Raw genomic sequence first — 13,185 nt, 5'->3', positions numbered from 1 at the left:
TTCTGCCTTCCTCTTCCACTTTTAAGGGCCCGTGTGATTACATTGGTCCCACCCAGATAATCCAGGATAATCTCAACGTCCATAAGCATAATCACATCTGCAAAGCTGCGTTTTCCATGTAAAGTAACATATTCATGGGTTCTGAAGATTAGGGTGTGGACATATTTTGGGGGCATTATTCTGCCTAACACAGACGTCGTTAAAGTATAGATTGTATTTTAAACCTTGGGAATAGAAAATATTACTCAAAGATAGTGTGGGGTTGTTTCCTGAATCTTCATCTGCTGGGAGATTACTTTAACCTTCCTTGTCCTATATGACCAAATCTCTTGGGTATCCTGAATTCCTCCATCACTTCCAGACCTGGGATATCTGGAGAGATGTTTTACCAAGTTCTCAACCAGAGGACTGGTACCTGCTTTCTTGACCTTGTTAATCCCATGGTCTGAGGCCAAACCCAATTTCTGCCCTTCTTTCACCTCCCCTCAGCTATCTCTACCTCTTAAGCTCTGCTGCTGCCCTGATGCTGTGCTGTCCTTGGATCTAAATGACTGCTTCATCTCGCCCTGGAGCTGCCAGGCCTCCCTTTGGATTTGGTTGGTGATTGTTGTCACTGTCCTGACATTTCTTTTCAACCTCCTACCCATCCGCTAGCTCTCTCCCTTCAGCCTGCTGCATTTTGGGAGAGTTTATTTCAGTACCCAAGATCTGAGACACAATTGAGAGCTTCAAGCCCTTTGAATGGTAAGAGAGGTAGCAGGAAAACAGAAGCCAGCATCTCTTGTGATGCTATGGACTTGCCTGTAATTTCGAGGCTAAGAGCACAGGGCTGAGAATCTGACATTGTGGGGTTCCATTTCAGGTTCTGATATTTACCAGCTATAGATAATGTTAAGTAACCTATATTAGTCTCAATTTTCTTATTTGTAAAGTAGGAATAAACGATAACCTCAAAGGGTTGTTATAAGCATTAAATGAGATAATGGATATAACCCAGTACAGTGTAGAAAGTGCTTATTTCACGTTTTGTTCTTGGTTCTTCAGATCATTATGGGATATGGACAGAGACACAAATAAGAAAACATAGGATACTGGTGTGATACATCCAAATATTTCTATTTGGACGTTTTATTTTGAATTTGGGGAAAGTTGTGGTTAGTGTTGTCAGTGGCAGAGCCACTGGGATGCAGACGGAGTAGTCCGGTCTCATTTGTCTTTAGTGACGTTCTCAATCCAGGTGATATATTTCTGAACATTGGTGTAGATGCCCACATCCCCTCCCATGAAGTGTCCGACCTCGATCCCCTGTAGCTTGCCTTTGCAGATGACAGTAGCAACGGCCACCTCCTACGAGGGATCATGCAGAGAGAGGGAGAGAGACAGATATGGTCCGATCTTCTCCTTATAGGAGCCCTCTCGTCCGCAGTGTGGATGCGCCCTGTCTAGAGGTAGCATTGCTGCATCAAGAAAAGAGCACTGAGTTGGGAGACTGGAAGCTTGAGTCATTTATCTAGCTTGGTCGTAACTAGTCTTGTGTGACATTGAGAGAGTCAGAGAAAAACCTTTCTAGAACTCACATGTAAAATGAGTCGAACTCCATTTGTTTGAACTGGTGAAGCCAGTTTCAATTTGTGAAAAGTTTGAATTAATTTTTTAAAAGCAATGCCTGTTTCAAAGTTGCATCTATGAGAATAAAAACCTAGCAAAGTGTTATTAACTCTAGGTACTGCGTGATGCCCTTTAATGAATACAGACATCTCTAAGGAGGGCCCTTTACTAAAGATATTGGGGGGCTTTGCTGCAGCCTTATCAAATTTTCAAAAAATTATGAAGCTGTGGGCTTTCAATTTTTTAAATATCACGATTAAATAGTTAACTGGACATATATAATACAAGTAAGTGGAAGTTGAATAGAGAGAAAAGATTACCCCAAAAATTCGACTGAACACTTTCACAAATTTAACACATATGGAGTTTCTGTGGCTTTTTCCTTGTTCGGTTTTCTGGCAGTCTGCATCAGACATCATGGGGGCCTCCAGGTTCTGCCTTAAATCAGGGTGTCTGCCTGAGGGAAGACAGGGATAAAAGAAACCTTCTTGTTCACAATTGGTTTTTTTTTCACAATTGTTGTTTAGCGCTCCAGTTACCACCTTGTATTTCAACTGGTGTTTTGTGTGTGTCTGAAGAAAATAATGAGACAAAGGGAAGACATGATTTTGTGCATGGTTATGAGAGTTAATCTTGAGCATTTTGAAATAGCCTTTATGTCCCTTTAAAAAGCAGAGTTTTCTTTCTTTTCTGTGTCTGTTCTTGGAGGCATAAGAGGTGACCTGACTCAAGTTCTCAGGTGTCCTCCACATGTTAAGTGAGCCAGTATGGGAGAGAGGAGCAGACTCTTTAATGTGAATTGTACCTCTGATGATCAGGAATGGCGTGGCCTCTGTGCAGAGTCAGGTGGCCTGGTGGCCCCCTCTGCCAAAGCTCTGAAGAAGCAGTGGAGCATTAGTCACCCTGGGAAGGGAGGAGCTTTGGACTTCTGGGAGGGTCTCTTTTTGTCAGACCACTCATATAGTATCTCCCTTTGGTCCCCATCCGTTCTCCTCCCTTCTCAGCTATACAGACATGGGTGCTCCTCTTCAGGGATAACTGATGACCCTGATTTTCTGTGGGAGCTGTACTCACCGCTGTTGTCTTGGCTCCAGTCCAAGCCTGAAAGCATACAGACGGTGCCTGGCTTGACGGTGCTGGTGGCGAGGGGAATGGGCTGGACTTTGTGGTTGAGGTTGGCGGGCTTAGCCAGCCTAATGAGCATGAGGTCATCCTGGGGGGAACTATGACTGTAGTTCCAGTAGCGGACAATCTGGATAGGGTCAATTATCTGCTCTGTCCCATCTCTGATTCTGACCCTGAGATTTCCCAGCATCACTTTCAGGTTTCTGGAGGGATAAGGGGTTGGAAGTAATCATCATCATCATCGTCATCATCATCTAAGCTGACGCTGAATGTTATAATGTGCCAGATACTTTGCCAAGGGCTTTATCTGGATTCTGGATTACCTCATTTACCACTCACAACAAATCTGTGAGGTGGATTCTATTTTGAATCCCCATTTTACAGATGAAGTAATGGAGGCATGTAAGAGTATTCACCCATGTCACACAGTTAAGTGGTGGAGCCTTTAACCACTATGTTTTCATGTAGTGTCCTTAATGTAGTGGAGAAGAAAAGGATGCATGGCATAGAAATATTATTTTCCCTCCTTTCCAGCTCCAGCCTATCAGATTGGGCATTTCCATTCTGGTGGAAGTAAGAGAATGAGGTGACTTGAGTGTTGGATATCTCCTGTTTGCTTCATCAGATTTACTCACAACTCTTTCATCCTGCTCTGTACTTTGGAAGGTGATATATGTGGATTAAGTCAGTGGGCTTTCTGGTCCTCTAGCGTTTGAATGGTATTTGGCCAATAAGAAGCACCGGAAAGTAAGGGGAGGGAGAAGGGAGAGGTTGGAGTATATATCCTCCCATCTTTCTTCCTGTAAGGTTGCCACAGGGCGTGGCTGTTGGCTGTCTCTTGACCAAAGGTTACAGCCCCTATCAGGCAGTCCCTGCGCACACAGCGCTCTCTCTCTCTCTCTGTCTCTCTCTCTCTCTCTTTCTTTCCCCCTCCCCCCTTGTAAACATTCTCTGCCCCGATGCTTTAGGTCTAGGGGTAGTAACTGCACCTTTCTAATACTAAACGCGGGGGGACTGAACTATTCCCTGTGTTTTCCCTATAACGAGACCATACCTTTGTCATTAGTTCTTTTTAAAAACTCTCCTCAACTTAATCAAATTTGAGTGTACCATCAGTTACCTGCTGGTCCCTTAACTGACAAAACACATTCCTATTGCCAGGAAAAAACTTGAAAAACCGACGGGAGACTGAGGAGGCATAGTACGTAGAACGGGGCTCCTCTAGAGCAGCACTGCTGACGTGTGGGGCCGGGTTCTGCTCTGCGGTGGGGCTGCTCTGTGCGCGGTGGGGTGTTCAGCCGCATCCCTGCCCTGGCCTCTGTTCGCTGGGTCGGCGCCCTTAGCGCAGCCTCCCCCCATCCCTCATCCCATTGTGACAGCCAAAGCTGTCTGCCTTTGCCAAATGTAAATACCCCGGAGGGGAAGCTGCCTCTACTTGAGAACCACCGGCGCAGAATGAGTATAGCTGTTGTAGTGGGTAAGGATGCCCGGCACTCACGGTAGGTAGCAGTGAGCGGGGGCCAGCACCCAGCTGCTTTTGATGAGGACACCCACACAGGGGTTGAAGTGAGACTTGAGGTATACCAGATAGGGGGCATGGTCTTCTTTCTGCACAGATGAGTGAGCGGGGAAAAATGTCCCTGAGAAACATATATAAGATGTTCTTAGAACGAATAAGACAATCAACAACTTCCTAGTTGAATAGAAATATGGATGATTTTAAAGAAGTAATCAGTTGGCCAGGAAATGTGAAAATGTTTGACATTTTTTTTGAATAAAAATGTAAATCAAAATGACATAGTATTTCATCTAATATTTATACTAATCATTTTTGTTTAATATTGGTAATATTCAGTCTAAGAAAGTACAGTGAGAGAGACTCTCATTTACTGCTTATAGGAATGGGAATTTATTCTATTTTCTTGAAAAGCAATTTTGAAATGGGCATCAAGAATTGTAAATGGTTCGTCAACTTTGACCTAATATTTCCAAAGCCAAGAATTCTTGATTCTAAAGAAATAATCAGATGTAGACAAAGATTATTAATAAATGTGCTCATTTTAACACTGTTTATAATAGCTAAATGGTTGAAATATGAGTGTCCAATGAAGTAATGTTGGACACTGAAATACAAAAGTATATGAACAAATGGAACATCATATACATTAAAATTATATTTGTAATGAATATTAAACAGCAAAGGAAATATTGATAACCTTTAAGTTAAAAAATAAAAATGTACATTTAATCCAGTAATCTAATTGTTTAAAAACAAGTAAAGAAACAAAAGTAAACCATTAAACATAAATAAAGCCTGGGAGTAAATTCAGACAATGCATTAGCATTGTTTCTGCTTTTTAATATTTCCAAATTTTCTAGTATGAACATGCAGTGCTTTTATAAATGAATTATATTATTTAAAAAAACTAGAGAATAAAGAGGAGGAAGGCTGATTCTAGTATCAGAAATATTGTTCTTGTCTCAGCTGCCCTTGGTTCTTATGTTAGTCCTCCCCAAGCCCAGTCCTGTGCCTCACCACACCCTTCTCTGTGTGGTCACAGTTAGAAACCCCAAGGAAAAAAGGGTGGAGTGTTATTAAGGACAAGAGACATTGAGCTCTTGTTCTAAGTGCTTTACATGGATTTATTTAATCTTCACAGTGACTCTATAATGTAAGTAGTAATATCCCCATTTCGACTGTAGAAACTGAAGCACAGATAGATTAATTAACTTGTGCAAGCTCACACAGCTAATTTGTGATGCAACCTAGGCAAGTCAGGGTGTGGTGGGAAAGGCCTCACCAGCCAATTCTGCCATCAGAAGAACGTCATGGTAGTCAGGAAGTGTAGGACATAGGGCCCTAGCATTTGATCTTTTGCTCCCACGTTCTCCATTCCCTGCATTCTGAGTCTCTAAGCTTTTGAAAAAGGGGGCATATCAGATGTCAAAATGAGTACTCTGTCCTTGTGAGTACACTAGGCTTGCCTGCTGTGTGATGAAGCCCACATTTTGGAATAACCAGGGTGGAACACTCACTGTTGAGCATTCTCTGAGGCAGGTGTACACCATAACCTACCCCATAGCTTAGCACTGGGGACTCAGCCTGTCCCGAGAGCCTTTGGAGTCTGAGAGGGGAGACCCCTAATTATGCTTCTGACAGTTTCTCTTGACTCTTCTTTTGCACCTTCCACACATCCTGCCTCTGCCTCACTCCATCCTATATTAACCTGTGCCTTATAGGACAGAGTAGAAAGTCATGGATGCATACCAGCAAGGACACTCAAACAGAAGATAAATTTCATAGCTGTCTAAATCTTTCCTTGTGAGGTGCGGATGGCCAGCAGAATATGGAGCTGTCAGCTCAGTATTTTCCTCAGGAACACCTAGGAGAATCAGTGGGTATGGTTAGGCATGGGGGCACGCAGTGGGATTGAAAAGCAGCTCTGGGCATAAACAGGAAGGAGGAAGAGGGCTCCAGATAGGCAGGTGGGGGCCCTTCCGCTCCAGGGAAGGTGGCGGACTATGCCTCTATTGGGGTCTCTTAGGGAAGGACAAGGAAGCCTAGTTCCTGGACTTCTGGATCCAGGTCCCTCTATTTGCTGTCCCTAAAAGCCCATCTGCCTAAAAGTGGTTAAACTGTCGGTGGGAAAGGGAGCTCCAGGCTTAGGACTTATCCCCCCATGGAGTTTTTCAGGCCAGGGCTGTGGGGACAGGACTCTCCACCTTAGTTCAGGAAGACAGTGTGCTCAGGTTTGCTGTGAACTCCCTAACAGTTACTTATACTTTCCTTCAGCCCCTCCCATCTTTATTACACTAACTTCATCTTGCCCTGTGGTCACTGTTTCATCACTCAGCCGTCATCACCAGCTTGGTCTGGTTGTTGTGATCAGCAGCTTTGAGCTATGAAAATGTGGAAATGGAAAGCATTCATTGAGCGGTTATTTTGACAGTTGGAGAATGACTTACATTCTAGATTACATTAGATCTAGGATCTACTGAATGGTTGGTGACAATTCAGAAGGCAGTACCTCCAAGTGGTTTTTACCTAATGAAAAGATTTCTCAGCCGATAACAGACTGCCACCGTCATCCCTGGCTAGTTGGGAACACAAAGAGCAGGGATGCTAATAGTTAACATTCATTGAGCACTTACTGCATCCCAGGCACTGGGCTAAGTTCTTTACAGACAGTGTTAGTGGTGATTTTATATTGGGTTAGTCTGAGATGTAAAATTAATTATGCTTTGTATCATTCTAGCCCCTGAAAGTTTCCTAAACTCATAATCTCATTCCAGTGTCACAGCAACCCTGGAAAGACGAGACAGGGGTGGGGCTGGTATCATTTTTTCTTTTTTCCTGACCTGTAGGTGACAGACCCGAAACAGAGAATTTAAATGATTTTCTCAAATCACACATGGCTGGAAAGACTAGAAGTACAATCTGCATCTTACTACTGGATACCCACCACTTTTCAACCACATCCTCCCGGCTTCAGCTCATTAACCAGCATTCATGGATCTGGGAAAGCTATACAGTCCCTCACACAAATTCCGTGAAGTGTGGAATCAGAAATTAACATGACACATACTTTCTTGAACCTCACAATGAACACAGAGCTACATTGGGAGTAGGGCTGGTTTATGAAATATATTTGAGGTTCCTAGACAGGATGGAGTTATGGAAGGTTTTCTGTGGTGGGGGTGGGATTAGTTAAAACAGGTAAAAATTTGGGAAAGAGATATACTTTACTTTCAGATTGTTTTCCTAGATCTTTTGGAAAGACTCTGGACCAAGAAGGGAGTTTGAGGCTTGTTTGGGGATGTGAAGACTAAGAGCAGAAAAGCAGATTTTCTGGAGGAGTTGGCACTGGGGACTGCTACCTGTTGATGAGCTTCACGTTGGTATCTCTAGCCCAGAGCTCTGGTCCCACATATACAGCTGCCTCCTGGAAACCATTGTTTGTGTCTCCTCTCAGCTCCTGAAATTTAGCATGTCAAAATTAAACTCCTTATTCCTCCAGCCTTTCAAATTCATTCTTCTGCTTGTTTTCCTTATTTTAGAAGACAATTCTACCTTCCACTTTAAAAAATTTTCTCTTTTTCTGACCACTCAATCCCGAATTCCATCCTACTTCCCGAAGTCTCTTAAAGCCATCCATATCTTTCCATGCTCACTGCTGTCACCCCAATCCAGGCCATAATCTTGTCTCACTTGAACTAATGCATGTGCCTCTCTACTGTTGCTCAACTTGCCATTCTTTTACTCAGATTTTGTTTCTAAGATGTAGATGAGAGCATGTTAGTCTCCTTCTTAAAGCTCTTCAGTAGTTTGCTACTACGTGTAGAATGAACCCCTAGCATGTTTAGGGAGCTGCCTTGATCCTCATCTCATCTCATCTCATCTCGTCTCGTCTCGTCTCGTCTTTGTCTCCCTCCCTTCTCATCCCCTCTTTGCCACCCCCTCCCACCTGCCGACCCCACACACTTATTTCCAGGCCTACAAAACTACTTGCAAGTGTGGGTTTTCTTGTTTCAATACAAATAACCTTTTTTTTTTTTTTTTTTAAATGTAATTATAACTTCTTTTTTTTTTTTTTTAATTTTTTATTTATTATTTATTTATTATGTTTATTTTTGGCTGTGTTGGGTCTTCGTTTTTGTGTGAGGGCTTTCTCCAGTTGCGGCGAGTGGGGGCCACTCTTCATCGCGGTGCGCGGGCCTGTCACTATCGCGGCCTCTCTTGTTGCGGAGCAGAGGCTCCAGACGCGCAGGCTCAGTAGTTGTGGCTCACGGGCCCAGTTGCTCCGCGGCATGTGGGATCTTCCCAGACCAGGGCTCGAACCCGTGTCCCGTGCATTGGCAGGCAGATTCTCAACCACTGCGCCACCAGGGAAGCCCCAAATAACCTTTTATAATACTTTAGCCTTTGAATGTTTTAGTTTGCCAATCCCATTTATTTTTTTCCCTTTTTGTTTTAGGATATTAATATCCGATATGGACATTTTCATAAAGCTTCTCTTTGTAAAAATATCTTCAGAATCCTGTGGGTGTGTATGTATGTGTATGCTATTCAGCGTTTCCTCATGTCTGTAAATTTTTTGTCATTAAGTTCTTTATCTGTTAGTGTTATTATAGATTCCATGTATATATGGAGACATATCTGTCCATGGCCTCTTTCCACAGAATAGCTCATGTTTATAGGGACTCTAAATCTATTATTGTCTCATTCTGCCATCTAACAGATTTTCTATTTAAGTAATATTCTTGTTATATTTGCCGCCAAAAATATCAATTTGAAAAAGGCAGCCACAGAGAAAGGAGAGAGCAAGTGAACGAGAGTATCCTGTCCAAGAGGACAGTGTAGGAAGAACAGATTTAGAGATCTGACAGGAGCCACTAGTACTGGTGTTGGTTGGGAACTTTTATTCAAATGGTGTCTGTGGTTGTGAGATATGACCTGTACAAGCGAAGCAGTTCTAAGGAGGGGTGGGCTGAGTGTGACATGCATAAAAGGGAGGGGAGTCATTGTCACAAAGAGGAGTGGAGACATAGCTCTGCTTCGTCAGAGTAGCCCAGAAAGGAGGGGGTCAGTGGGACGTGTAGAGGGAGGGGTGCTAGTTACACATGGTGGGGAAGGAACCGGTGAAAAGAACTGAGAGGCTGGAGAAAGAACTTGGGATGAATTTTAACTCCACAGAAAGTTCACTTGGCTCCTACTTCCCTAGATAAGGTGGATAAAGCTCAGACCCCTGAAACTCATCTTCCCATAGGACAGGTATCAATTAGACTGAGAGGATTTCTGTGCCTATTGACAGAGAGAGTGGGCAGGTATAACTGATGAATCCTTTTTTACACCAAGGATCAATACAGGAAGGAGAAGCCTCTAAATGACAGACTTGTAGAATCCTCATCCCCAGTTCTCTCACCTGCACTTTCTCCTGCTGTTCAGAATCCCCAAGCAGGATATACCTTCTATCCCTGCTTTGTGCCTGTTAGTTTCCACTACAACCTTATCCTCAGGACAAGATTCAGGCATCAACATGAAGTGTATCCTATTAACCTTGCTGATGATAACTGGCGAGTGACTGAAGGTATCTCATGCTTGATTGGGGCTCTACTAGGAGGTGAGGCTGTGGAGCTTTGTTGGAGAGGGAGAGCTGATGGATTAGGAACAGGGAAGTTTGGGAAATAGGTGATATACTAGTCATTTTCTGTACAGGCTCAGTCATTTGTAGAACCTAACTAAAACTTTTTTTTAAATTTAATTTTTATTTTTGGCTGCGTTGGGTCTTTGTTGCTATGCATGGGCTTTCTCTAGTGGTGAGTGGGGGCTACTCTTCGTTGTCGTGTGCGGACTTCTCATTGCGGTGGCTTCTCTTGTTGCGGAGCACGGGCTCTAGGCATGCGGGCTTCAGTAGTTGTGGCATGCAGGCTCAGTAGCTGTGGCTCGTGGGCTCTAGAGCTCAGGCTCAGTGATGTGGCACACGGGCTTAGTTGCTCTGCTGCATGTGGGATCTTCCCGGACCAGGGCTCGAACCTGTGTCCCTTGCATTGGCAGGTGGATTCCTGCGCTGCTGCGCCACCAGGGAAGTCCTAAAACATTTATTATGGGCTTAAAACCTCATCTGAATGTCTGATAAATTTTCAGTAAGCTTCTCTCCATAATTAATAGACCTTGCTGGAATTTTGATAGGAATTTCATTAAACCTATCGATCAGTCTGGGGACAATTGCTACCTTTACTATGTTTAGTTTTCCAGTCCATGAACACAGCATGTTATTCCTTTTATTTAGTTCTTTGATTTCTTTCTTCAACATTAAAAATTTTTCAGCATAAAGATTCTGTACATATTTTGTTAACTATATGCCTAATTATTTAGTTTTCTTTGGAGTGATTGTAAATCATATTGCATTTTTAATTTTAGGTTTCATATGTTCATTGTTAGTATATAGAAGTGCGACTGATTTTTATGTGTTGATTTTGTATTCCCTGACCTTGCTGAACTCATGTATTCTAGGAGTTTTTTGTAGATTCCTTGGGATTTTCTATGTAGACAATCATGTCGCCTACAGGAAGGGACAATTATATTTCTTCCTTTGCAGTTGGATTTGATTTTCTAATATTTGTTAAGGATTTTTGTATCTTCTTGATGACAGACATTCTAACAGGTGTGAGATGATATCTCATTGTGGTTTTGATTTGCATTTCCCAATGATTAGTGGTGTTGAGTATCTTTTCATGTACCTGTTGGCCATTTAGACGTCTTCTTTGGAAAAAAAGTCTATTTAATTCCTCTGCTCATTTTTAAATTGTTTTTGTTGTTGTTGTTGTTTTTGAGTTGTATGAGTCCTCTATATGTTTTGAATATTAACCCTTTATCTCTTTATATAGTCTGCAAATATTTTCTCCCATTCTGTAGGTTACAATTTCATTTTGTTGTTTCTTTTGCTGTACAGAAGCTTTTTAGTTTGATGTAGCCTCACTTGTTGATTTTTGCTTTTGTTGCTTGTGCTGTTAGTGTCATGTCAAAAAAGTCATTGCTAAGACCCATGTCAAGGAGTTTCCTCTCTATGTTTCCTTCAAGGAGTTTTATGGTATCCCATTTACAATAGCATCAAAAACAATAAAATACTTAGGAATAAATTTAACCAAGGAAGTGAAAGATCTGTACAATGAAAACTATAAGACTTTGAAGAAAGAAATTAAAGGAGACATAAACAAATTGAGATATCCCATGTTCACGGATTGGAAGAATTAATATTGTTAAAATTTCCATACTACCCAAAGCCATCTATAGATTTAATGCAATCCCTATCAAAATTCCAATGACTTTTTTTTTACAGAAATAGAAAAGAAATCCTAAAATTTGTATGGAATCACAAAAGACCTCAAATAGCGAAAGCAATCCTGAGAACAAAGCCAGAAGCATCACACTTCCTGATTTCAAACTATACTGCAAAGCTATAGTAATTAAAACATTGTGGTATTGGTGTAAAAATAGAAACATAGAACAATGAAACAGAATAGAGAGCCTGGAAATAACCCCCTGTATGTACAGTCAGTTGACACTTGACAAGAGAGCCAAGGACACTCAGTGAAGAAAGGATAGTTTCTTCAACAAATGGTATTGGGACAACTGGATAACCACATGCAAAAAAATGAAATGGGAACGCTATCTTACACCACTCACAAAAATTGACTCAGAATAAATTAAATACTTAAACCATGAGATTACTAGAAGAAAACATAGGGAAGAAGCTCCTAATTGATTTTCAGTCTTGCATACCTAGCAGAAATCCCACTTGGTCTTAGTGTATGTATAATGTTTTTTATACATTGCTGGATTTGATTTGCTAATGTTTTGTTGAGGATTTTTGCATCTATGATCATGAGGGATTTTTTTTGTAGTTTTCTTGTAATGACTTTGTTTTTGGTATTAGGATAATGCTGGCCTAATAGAATGATTTAGGAAACATTCCCTCTGCTTCTATCTTCTGAAAGAGGTTGCCAAGAATTGGTATAATTTCTTACTTAATTGTTTGGTAGAATTCATGAGTGAGCTCATCTGGGCCCAATGTTTTCTGTTTCGGAAGGTTATTGTTTAATCGATGTCTCTAATAGATATAAGCGTATTTAGATTGTCTATTTCTTCTTGTTTGAGTTTTGGCAGATTATGTTTTTCACAGAATTCATCTAGGTTTTCATGTTTGCAGGCATAGAGTTGTTTATAGTATTCCTTTATAGTCCTTTTACTGTCCATGGGGTCGGTAGTGATAGCTCCTCTTTCACTTCTAATATTAGTAATTTGTGTCCTCTCTCTTTTATTCTTGGTTATGTTGGCTAAGGCTTATTGATTTTTCTGATCTTTTCAAAGAACCAGTTTTTGGTTTTGTTGATTTTCTCTATTTCTTATTTTCATTTTCTTTGATTTCTGCTCTAATTATTATAATATTGTAATATCTTTTCTTCTGCTTATTTTGGATTTAATTTGCTCTACTTTTTCTTGTTCCCTAAGGTGGAAACATATTATTGACTTTAGATCTTTTTTTTCTTTTCTAATATATACATCCAACGCTAAAAATTTCCTTCTAAGCACTGTTTTTGCTGCATCCACAAATTTGGTAAATTGTGTTTTAATTTTAATTTAGTTAAAATATTTTAAAATTCCTTTTGAGATTTCTTTGACCCATGTGTTATTTGTAAGTATGTTGTTTAATCTCCATGTATTTTGGGATTTTCTAGCTATCTTTCCATTATTGATTTCTAATTTAATTGTAGTGTGACCTGAGAGCAGACACTATATGTTTCCTATTCTTTTAAATTTATTATGTGTCTTGAATGACACAGAATGTGGTCTCTTGATGAATTTTTCATGTGAGCTTGAAAAAAATATATATTCTGCTGTTTTTGCGTAAAGTATTCTGTAATGTTTTTTACTATATCCAGTTGATTGAA

The 13,185-nt window shown here is 41.0% G+C and overlaps 1 protein-coding gene across 2 annotated transcripts; it reads right to left on the bottom strand.

Moving 5' to 3' along the window:
- Positions 1–1,206: 1,206 nt before the first annotated feature.
- On the bottom strand, positions 1,207–6,035 carry PRSS37 (serine protease 37). Of its 2 annotated transcripts, none has more exons than XM_007177016.2 (5): positions 6,002–6,035; positions 4,232–4,373; positions 2,683–2,936; positions 1,929–2,065; positions 1,207–1,347 (listed from the first exon to the last, which is right to left on the bottom strand). In XM_007177016.2, exons 1-5 carry the CDS (start codon positions 6,033–6,035, stop codon positions 1,207–1,209), a joined length of 708 nt encoding a protein of 235 aa, XP_007177078.1. The 2 variants fall into 2 exon arrangements, with proteins under 2 accessions (XP_007177078.1, XP_007177079.1); XM_007177017.1 differs by having other exon boundaries at positions 2,686–2,936.
- Between the last annotated feature and the right edge of the window lie 7,150 nt (positions 6,036–13,185).

This window comes from Balaenoptera acutorostrata, chromosome 7, assembly GCF_949987535.1.
Source record: "Balaenoptera acutorostrata chromosome 7, mBalAcu1.1, whole genome shotgun sequence".
NCBI lineage: Eukaryota > Metazoa > Chordata > Mammalia > Artiodactyla > Balaenopteridae > Balaenoptera > Balaenoptera acutorostrata.
The sequence above is the reverse complement of the archived record's forward strand: the minus strand, read 5'-3'. Positions and strand labels throughout refer to the sequence as shown.